The sequence below is a fragment of the Rhinolophus sinicus genome, linkage group LG03 (genome assembly GCF_036562045.2).
Source record: "Rhinolophus sinicus isolate RSC01 linkage group LG03, ASM3656204v1, whole genome shotgun sequence".
Lineage (NCBI taxonomy): Eukaryota > Metazoa > Chordata > Mammalia > Chiroptera > Rhinolophidae > Rhinolophus > Rhinolophus sinicus.
In genome coordinates this window covers 100277501-100287104 of record NC_133753.1, presented here as the reverse complement: position 1 = coordinate 100287104, position 9604 = coordinate 100277501, and the positions used below count along the sequence as shown (strand labels likewise).

Sequence of the window (9604 nt, the reverse complement as noted above, 5' to 3'; positions counted from 1 at the left end):
AGGGTGGATTTGGTGGTTGTGCTTTGTGAATTGGTGCCCGTTGCAGATGAGGTGGGACTCCTGTGTGAGTGGTCCCGGTACTGCTGGTAGGTGTGGAGCCTGCTGATGTCACGGAGCTGCTTGTAGGGTGGGAGGGAGCTGGAGTGCTGTGGGTGCCTGTGAGCGTGGCTGTCATAGTAACTGTCGTTGCAGTGGTGGTGGTGCCACTGGATGTTGTTTCTGTATTGTGCGTGGTGGGGGTGATGTGATGATGTTTGTGGGGGTAGCGGATGCACTCGAAGGGGTGAGTGTTGACGTGAGATCGGTGGTGGTAGTCAGTGACCCCGTGGTACTCACGGATGTGGGAGTGATCGTTGTTGGGGTGGTGGTAGGGATTTCTGTACTAACAGAAGACGGTGTTATGGTGGTCGATGTCTGCATGGTATGAGAAGCAGAGGGAGATGGGGTTATTGCGGATGTGGCTGAGCTTCCTGTGGAGACGCTGTCTGAAGAAGTACTTTGAGTCGCAGTTGGGGTGGGACTAGTTGCCATGTCACTGGTGGTAGTTATGGACGTTTGTGTCGTGGAGGGAGTGGTTGAACTTGCCGTGATTGAGGTTGTAGTGTCAGCGGTAGTGATTCTGGTTGTGGCAGTGGTGACAATGCTAGTGGGAGATGCAGGGGTTGATGTAATGGTGGCAGTGGGGAGTGAGGTAATCAAGGTGGACAGCGGGGTGGTCTCTGTGGTCGAAGTGGCAGCCGTTTGTGGGGTAGAAACAGAAGTAGGACTGGGAAGCCCACTGGTGTTTGTCGTGACGGTACTGGTGGTCACTGGAGTGGAGGTGGTGAATGTCGGAGAAGTGACTGTATCTGTGGGAGTGACTGAGGATGTCACTGGTGGAGTAGAAGTTGTCCCTGTCGCGTGGGACTCTGTGGAGGTGTCACTGGTACCTGTGGTTCTCCAGGTAGATGTGGCATGAGAGGTTGTCCCCGTCGTCTTGCCTGTTTGTGTAGTGGCTACTGTGGAGGGCCGCGTTTCTGTGGTTGTGGCTGTCGTGTATGTGACGCTTGTAGGAGACGTCAGGGTGGATTTGGTGGTTGTGCTTTGTGAATTGGTGCCCGTTGCAGATGAGGTGGGACTCCCTGTGTGAGTGGTCCCGGTACTGCTGGTAGGTGTGGAGCCTGCTGATGTCACGGAGCTGCTTGTAGGGTGGGAGGGAGCTGGAGTGCTGTGGGTGCCTGTGAGCGTGGCTGTCATAGTAACTGTCGTTGCAGTGGTGGTGGTGCCACTGGATGTTGTTTCTGTATTGTGCGTGGTGGGGGGTGATGTGATGATGTTTGTGGGGGTAGCGGATGCACTCGAAGGGGTGAGTGTTGACGTGAGATCGGTGGTGGTAGTCAGTGACCCCGTGGTACTCACGGATGTGGGAGTGATCGTTGTTGGGGTGGTGGTAGGGATTTCTGTACTAACAGAAGACGGTGTTATGGTGGTCGATGTCTGCATGGTATGAGAAGCAGAGGGAGATGGGGTTATTGCGGATGTGGCTGAGCTTCCTGTGGAGACGCTGTCTGAAGAAGTACTTTGAGTCGCAGTTGGGGTGGGACTAGTTGCCATGTCACTGGTGGTAGTTATGGACGTTTGTGTCGTGGAGGGAGTGGTTGAACTTGCCATGATTGAGGTTGTAGTGTCAGCGGTAGTGATTCTGGTCGTGGCAGTGGTGACAATGCTAGTGGGAGATGCAGGGGTTGATGTAATGGTGGCAGTGGGGAGTGAGGTAATCAAGGTGGACAGCGGGGTGGTCTCTGTGGTCGAAGTGGCAGCCGTTTGTGGGGTAGAAACAGAAGTAGGACTGGGAAGCCCACTGGTGTTTGTCGTGACGGTACTGGTGGTCACTGGAGTGGAGGTGGTGAATGTCGGAGAAGTGACTGTATCTGTGGGAGTGACTGAGGATGTCACTGGTGGAGTAGAAGTTGTCCCTGTCGCGTGGGACTCTGTGGAGGTGTCACTGGTACCTGTGGTTCTCCAGGTAGATGTGGCATGAGAGGTTGTCCCCGTCGTCTTGCCTGTTTCTGTAGTGGCTACTGTGGAGGGCTGCGTTTCTGTGGTTGTGGCTGTCGTGTATGTGACGCTTGTAGGAGACGTCAGGGTGGATTTGGTGGTTGTGCTTTGTGAATTGGTGCCCGTTGCAGATGAGGTGGGACTCCCTGTGTGAGTGGTCCCGGTACTGCTGGTAGGTGTGGAGCCTGCTGATGTCACGGAGCTGCTTGTAGGGTGGGAGGGAGCTGGAGTGCTGTGGGTGCCTGTGAGCGTGGCTGTCGTAGTAACTGTCGTTGCAGTGGTGGTGGTGCCACTGGATGTTGTTTCTGTATTGTGCGTGGTGGGGGGTGATGTGATGATGTTTGTGGGGGTAGCGGATGCACTCGAAGGGGTGAGTGTTGACGTGAGATCGGTGGTGGTACTCAGTGACCCCGTGGTACTCACGGATGTGGGAGTGATCGTTGTTGGGGTGGTGGTAGGGATTTCTGTACTAACAGAAGACGGTGTTATGGTGGTCGATGTCTGCATGGTATGAGAAGCAGAGGGAGATGGGGTTATTGCGGATGTGGCTGAGCTTCCTGTGGAGACGCTGTCTGAAGAAGTACTTTGAGTCGCAGTTGGGGTGGGACTAGTTGCCATGTCACTGGTAGTAGTTATGGACGTTTGTGTCGTGGAGGGAGTGGTTGAACTTGCCGTGATTGAGGTGGCAGGCATCGTAGTGTCAGCGGAAGTGGTGATTATGGTCGTGGCAGTGGTGACAATGCTAGTGGGAGATGCAGGGGTTGATGTAATGGTGGCAGTGGGGAGTGAGGTAATCAAGGTGGACAGCGGGGTGGTCTCTGTGGTCGAAGTGGCAGCCGTTTGTGGGGTAGAAACAGAAGTAGGACTGGGAAGCCCACTGGTGGTTGTCGTGACGGTACTGGTGGTCACTGGAGTGGAGGTGGTGAATGTCAGAGAACTGACTGTATCTGTGGGAGTGACTGATGTTGTGTCAGGTGGAGTAGACATCGTCCCCGTCATGTGGGACTCTGTGGACGCGTCACTTGTACGGTTAGGTGTGGTACTCCAGGTAGATGTGGCTTGTGAGGTTTTGTCCGTCGTTTTGCCTGTTTGCGTAGTGGATTCAGTGCTAGCGGGTGGTCCTATTGTTATGGATGTTGGGTGTGTGTGTTTTGTAGTCGGTGTGGGGCTGGGTTCATAGGTGGTCCGTTCGGCAGAAGTCATAGTGTTTGTGGGAGTGATTGAAGACATGGTTAGGGATGTTGCCGTAATTGCTGTCATCAGAGTTTCTCTTGTAGTGTCACTCACCGGAGTAAATGTTTCAGTGGAGGTCACTGTGTTTAAAGGAGTTGTTGGTGTTGTACCTAGTTCAGTGGTTGCTTCTGTAGAAGCTGATACAACTGATGTTGGTAATGTATTGGTTTTCGTATGAGCATGAGTAGTGGCTTTTGATGTTTTATATGTACTGGTGGTATTTGGAAATGATGGTGTGGTTGTAATGAAGGTAGTCCTGAGGGTAGGTGAGGAGCTTCTATCAGTTACTGTTGTTAATTGAGTGTTCGTGGGAGTTAGAGAAGGCAGAGTAGCATTGGTAGGAGTGATTGTTGGCATAGGAGATTTGGTTGTATGGATACTTGCAGTGGTTGGGATAGTCCTTTTCGTGGTACCTGTTGTAGAGGAGATCAGTGTATGGAGGGTTGTGAGTGTGGTTGGGTTGGAGGAAGAGGTTGGGGCCATGGTTGTGGTAGTTTTCCCTGGAGTGGCGGTAGTAGAAGTGGTTGTGGTGGAGCTGCCTCTCTCACTAGTAGTCTTGGGGTAAGTACTGGTGACAGTTGTCCCTGGCTTCCCTGTCACAGCCGTGGTTGTGTAAGAACTAGTGAAGGACACTTGGGTCATTGTCATGCAGGTGGTCGTGGGATAAGTGGTGGTGATTAGAAGACTAGTTGGATTGATGCACTCTGTAGTTCCCATGTAGACAATTATGGTAGGTGGAGTGGTTTCCACCTTGACGACAAACTTAGATGTTGGGATTGTTGAGGTGTTGGAATTAATTGAAGAGTTGAGCAATGTTTCAGAAATGAGTTTAAAGTGGGGGGAGGTATTGAGAATCATAGGTGTGTTTTGCCTACTGCCAGGAGTGAGAGAAGTAGTTTTGGGGTTGCTGAGCAGCCACCCTGCTGTGCGTTTGGATGGTGGGGAGTTGCTAAGAGCAGTATGGGCTGCTTCTTTACTGAGAAAAAGAGCATTAGAGGTGGATGTAGCCATGGATGAAGTTCCTGCATTAGCAATAAAACAGACGAATTCATTTGTAGGTCGTTTTGTCACCATAATACCACATAGGTTATTCACAACCCCATTTTCCAGATATGTACCACAGAAGACAGAAAGAGCTATGGCTTCTTCCTCAGTCAGAGGCACTTTGGGGCTGGGGCCTTTCAGATTCTGAAGCCCAAGATCTATCTGCAACCTAGGGCAGCCTCTCCAAGGAGTGGAGAGTGAAGTGCACCCTCAGTACCTTGCCAGCCTGGGCTGAGTGTCCGACCTGCCCCTCACCCCACCACAGCCCACTGAGTATGGAAGTTCAGTGGAGGCTCCTGCCTCCTCCCCTGGCCACTCCCTCTCCTTCCTCCTCACACACCCTGCTCTTCCCTTACTCTGCTCCCTCCTCCCTCCTCAACCTGCTGCCCAAGTCCCTGTCCCTGCTGACTCTTTGCCCCCAGCCTTTGATCCACCTCTGCCCTTCTTCCTGTGACTTAGTGCTGTCTGGGCAAACTCTCTTCTTGGGAGAGAGAGAACCCAGCTGAAGAGGGACTGGGGCTGGGGACACATCATGAACACCAAGAGACAAGGGGTCAGAGAGGGGAAAGCTGCATAGAGAACATTAAAGGGAAAACCAGAGACTGAAACTCTGACTCAGCTGAGATTGAGGGACAAGGAGAGAGGACCACACAGGCTGAAGGACAGGACAGAGAAGGAAACTTCCAGAAAGAGATACTTCAGCAGGCAGGCATGAGTCCTGGAGACTTTAAGGTTTACTTGCGAGTGTTAATAAGTAATAGAGTATTACCTACTCTATTTTGGTCACTGGGTAAATTAGTTTACATACATGAGCCTCTCACTCTATAAATATCATCAACCTCATTTTACAGATGGTAAGAGTGAGGGTCAGAGGTCTCCTAATGCTATGGGTGAGTGGCAGGGAACACTCACGCAGCCACAGCCTTTGCCAACAGGAAGTGCCCAGACCACCTCTCCTCTCAGGATTAGCCTCCTCCTCACCTCGGACCCAGACCATCTTTGCTCTGCGAGCTGGGGTTTCTGCCCCTACCCTTTGGCACACCTGTCAGCCTAGCTTGGGGGTCTCAGAAAGGTGGGAAGATTATGAAGATTCCTGGGCTAGAGCCCTTACAGTCAGAAGGTAGCCGTGGAGGTTAGTGAGAGGGTGGACCGTGGGTCTCTGGGTTGGGAAGGTCTAGGATTGGGGGTCCAAAGGAAGAGGAATTTCAGAGTTCCTAAAAGGTGGGAGAGAGAAGGCCCAGGGCTCCACACCAGCTGGTCTCAGACCCACCCTTTGAGAACAAAGCAGACTTCAGGATACCCGACCCCCGCCCTGCCAATGACAGCTGTGCCCAGCAACAGGCCCAGTAGGGGCTGGGAGAGGTAGGGGCAGAGCTGGAAAAGAAGACACCAGGGACCAAAGCCAGAGACACCCCAGGAAGAGGAGGGTGCCCCGGGGGCAAAAAGGGGGACTCACAGGAGGGTGGCAGGGATGGAAGTAAAGGGAGGGACAGAGTTCAGAGTGGAAGGAGCACTGAATTTGAAGAGGAGAGCAGAAGAGGAGAGCGACTCAGCTAACTGCATCAGAGTGGGAAGAGCACTCTTCTGGAAAGAGGTTATTCCCACCCTCCTGATTTGAGTACAGACCCCTACAACCTGCTCTGTTGTAGGTGGAGAGCACATCAGCTGGACCCAACTTCCCTCTGCCTCTGCTTCAATTATCCCTGCAAGCAGAGCTCTGAGGGACCCTTTCTCAGCATCCCCTTTGGCCTCAGAGCAAACCCCCACACACACCAAATCCTTGCCGTTGAACATCAGGAGGGTCTCTCTCCCTCACTCCCACCTTGCCCCCTCACCTGTGGCCCCCGGAGAGGCCCTGAGCATCCATAGGAGGCTGAAGAGTCCAAGCAGCTGCATAAGCCTGATGTGATAGTGGCTGGGGCAGAGCAGGCAACACCTTGGGGACAGCAGCAGGGGGGCAGCCACAGTGCTTACAGCAGGACCCAGCGCCAGCTGAAAGTCGTGGTTATCTGCTCTGCTGATTATGGGGCTGCTCACAGCTTCCTTCACCTTTGTACCGCTCCACCTCACCCCACTTCCTTTCTTCTGACTACATCACATGGGAAGGGACACAAAGAAGATAAGGCAAGGAGGTGTCAGAGAGAGAAAGCTACTGATAGACCAACACACACCCTCTCTCCCCACCTACCACCTGCCTAGCCCACTCAGCAGTTCCTACTGCTCTGACCTTCCCCTCCCCACGAAGAACTATCAAAACCAGATGAATAATATACTTGGACATAACCTTGGACTCTGGAGTCTGAGGCTGGCTCTCACAGCCTCAACTTCAGTTTCGTTTCAGCTGCAGAAAAGGGAGGTGGAACCTCCCTCATCATCCTTCACTGTGCCGCTTGCTCTTCCCTCTCCCCATCCTGCCATTAGCAGGATTCCGGAGCTGTGAACCCACAGCCAAAGCCATGGGAACAATGCAGAATCCAATCAGAAGTTATTTTAACATCTGAGGATTTGGTTTGGGTCCCAGAAAAGGAAATACAAATGGCCAGTGGAAACAATCAAAGAAAATGATTAGTTTTGACCCAGCAGATTAGCAACTGTTAGGAAGTTTGATTCCAATCAGTGTTGGGAAAGATGTGAAGAATAAACATGCTTATCCAGCTAGCGGGAGTGGAAGTGGGTTGGGCTGCTTTAAAAAGGCAATCTGGTGGCATCTATTAAAATTTTAAATGCATGCTCAAGGACCCAGTAATTCCACTATTCCATCTCTTTATTCAAGAAACACTTCAAGGAGGCATTCATGAGTATGTTTATTGCCACCCAGTTTATTGCAACTCCAATAAAAATTGGAAACCACCAGAATAGCCCTGAATAGGAAACTAGCATGACTACAGAATAGTCACAGTGTAGAATACCGTGCTTGAATAAAAAAGAATGGTACCATCATGGAAAGATGCTTGGGAAATCTTGTTCAGTGAAACCAGCAGATACATTTTTCTTTAAAACACATGTATATACCGTGTTTCCCCGAAAATAAGACCTAGCCAGACCATCAGCTGCAATGCGTCTTTTGGAGCAAAAATTAATATAAGACCTGGTCTTATTTTAATATAAAATAAGACTGGGTTTTTAATATAATAGAATACAATACAATATATTATAATATAATACCGGGTGGTATATTAATTATTACTCCAAAAGACGTATTAGAGCTGATGGTCCGGCTAGGTCTTAATTTTGGGGAAACATGGTATTTTCTATGAATACATACACACACACACACATTCAAAATTTGCAAAGAGGTTCACCTACCTCAATAACAGGGGTAAGATTAGCTCAGAGAAACATGAACGAACTGAGGTTGGGAATGATAGAGAACTTTAGCTCTATCTGTGGTTTTTATTTTGACAAAGATTCTCTCCTTGAACAAACTCTAGCCAGGATCTTCTGAGCCCTCTTCTCAACTAAGCTTCAACCTTGATCTGTAAAGACTTGAACAAATATTAACAGTTTCTAACAGCTCAAGGCCACATCCCTAGCATGACTCTAGCCCTCCTTAAAGTGCCTGCCTAAGAAAACTCAAGGCTGCCACAATAACTGACTATTCCAGCCAACACCTAAAGATAGGGGCCTTGTCTCCCAGACTCTGGGGAAGATAGGAGCCTGACTTACAACAGCATCACTTAGCAAATCCGGATGAGTTTCACATGGACCAACCCCTACTCCCCTTTTTGTAATTTTTCACTTTCCTGACTCTACTGAGCCCCCACTTGCCTCCCTCCCTATTTCCTCACTCTCACTCTCCCTTTAAAATGTCCAGTCACCTCTGTGTAAATCAAAGTGGAGTTCAGTTCACACTGGATTCTTTTCCCTATTGCAATAGTACATTACCAGTTAAAATCTGTCCTTACCACTCTAGTGTCTGGCTTTGTTTATCTTTAACAACTTGGAGACTGTATTATGTATTTGAAGCTAATTAAAAAATAATTTAGAGGAGCGCTCTAGGAAATGGTGGGGTAGGACACACCAGGAATCCATCTCCCCAGCTAGACAATAATTGCACTGGCAGAATCCATCTGATGTAACTGTTTTGGAATTCTAGAATCTGTTGAAGGCTTGCATATTCCAGAAGAAGACCTGGACTGTAAACTACAGTTAATTTTGGTCAATTTCAGCTTTTAGCACAGTAGCAGCTAACCCATTCCACACTCCTAGCCACATGGCAGGCAGCTGTGCACATGTTCCTGGAGCAGCTTGCCCACTGCTTGTGGGAATTAGAGTAGGCAAAAAGGACCATGTATTCCAAACATCTTGGATCTGTGCTCTAATCACTGATTGCTGCTTCTGATCACAAGGTACAGGAAAAGAGGTAGCTAGCCATTGTTTTTGCACCTCCCCCAATTATTTAAAGCCTCTTAGAAAAGGCTCAGGAAGACCTTTGTTTACACCTCATGCTGATCCTTGGCACAGAGGCAGCCTACAATAATTAATTAATCAATTGATTGACTGATTAATTAATAAACAATAAGAGAAAACAGCAAACCCTAGAGAAGGAAGAGAATCTAACTTCCAAAGTTACTACACTATTAAATTCAAATTTTCAGTGTTCAACAACAACAAAAATCACAAGGCATACAAAGAAACAGGACAATGTGGCTCATTCAAAGGAAAATAATATAATTCAACAGAAACTGTCCCTGAAGAAGACCTAATGGCAGATATACTAGACAAAGACTTTAAAACAACTGTCTTAAATGCTAAAAAAAAAAAAAAAAAAAAAACTAAAGGAAGATGTGGAGAGAGTCAAGAAAATGATGCATGAACAAAATGGAAATATCAATAAAGATATAGAAAACCTAAAACGAAACCAAAAAGAAATTCTGGAGCTGCAAAGTTCAATACTGGAAATGAAAAATTCACTGGAGGGATTCAAAGGCAAACTTGAGTAGGCAAAAGAAAGACTCAACAAACTTGAAGATAGGACCATGGAAGTCATTGAGTCTCAGAAATGAAAAAAGAGTGAGGATAAATGAATGAGTCTAAGGGACCTGTGGGATATCATCAACCAGACCAAGATCACATTGTGGGAGTCCCAGAGGGAAAAGAGAGAGAGAAAGGGGCAGAGAGAATATTTGAAGAAATACTGACTGAAAACTTCCCAAATTTGATGAAAGACATGAACAAAAACATTCAAGAAGCTCAACAAATTCCAAAAATGAACTCAAAGAGACCCACACCAAGAAACATTATAATCAAACTTTCAAAAGACAAAGACAAAAGGATCTTTTTTTTATTT

At 48.6% G+C, this 9604-nt stretch overlaps 1 protein-coding gene across 1 annotated transcript; it reads right to left on the bottom strand.

Annotated features, from left to right (window-relative positions):
* Nucleotides 1-47: 47 nt before the first annotated feature.
* LOC141570644 (uncharacterized) lies at nucleotides 48-6410 on the bottom strand. The gene is made up of 2 exons (XM_074328362.1): nucleotides 6150-6410; nucleotides 48-4292 (listed from the first exon to the last, which is right to left on the bottom strand). The coding sequence occupies exons 1-2, from the start codon at nucleotides 6208-6210 to the stop codon at nucleotides 172-174; spliced, it is 4182 nt and encodes a 1393-aa protein (XP_074184463.1). The 5' UTR covers nucleotides 6211-6410; the 3' UTR covers nucleotides 48-171.
* Nucleotides 6411-9604: the final 3194 nt, after the last annotated feature.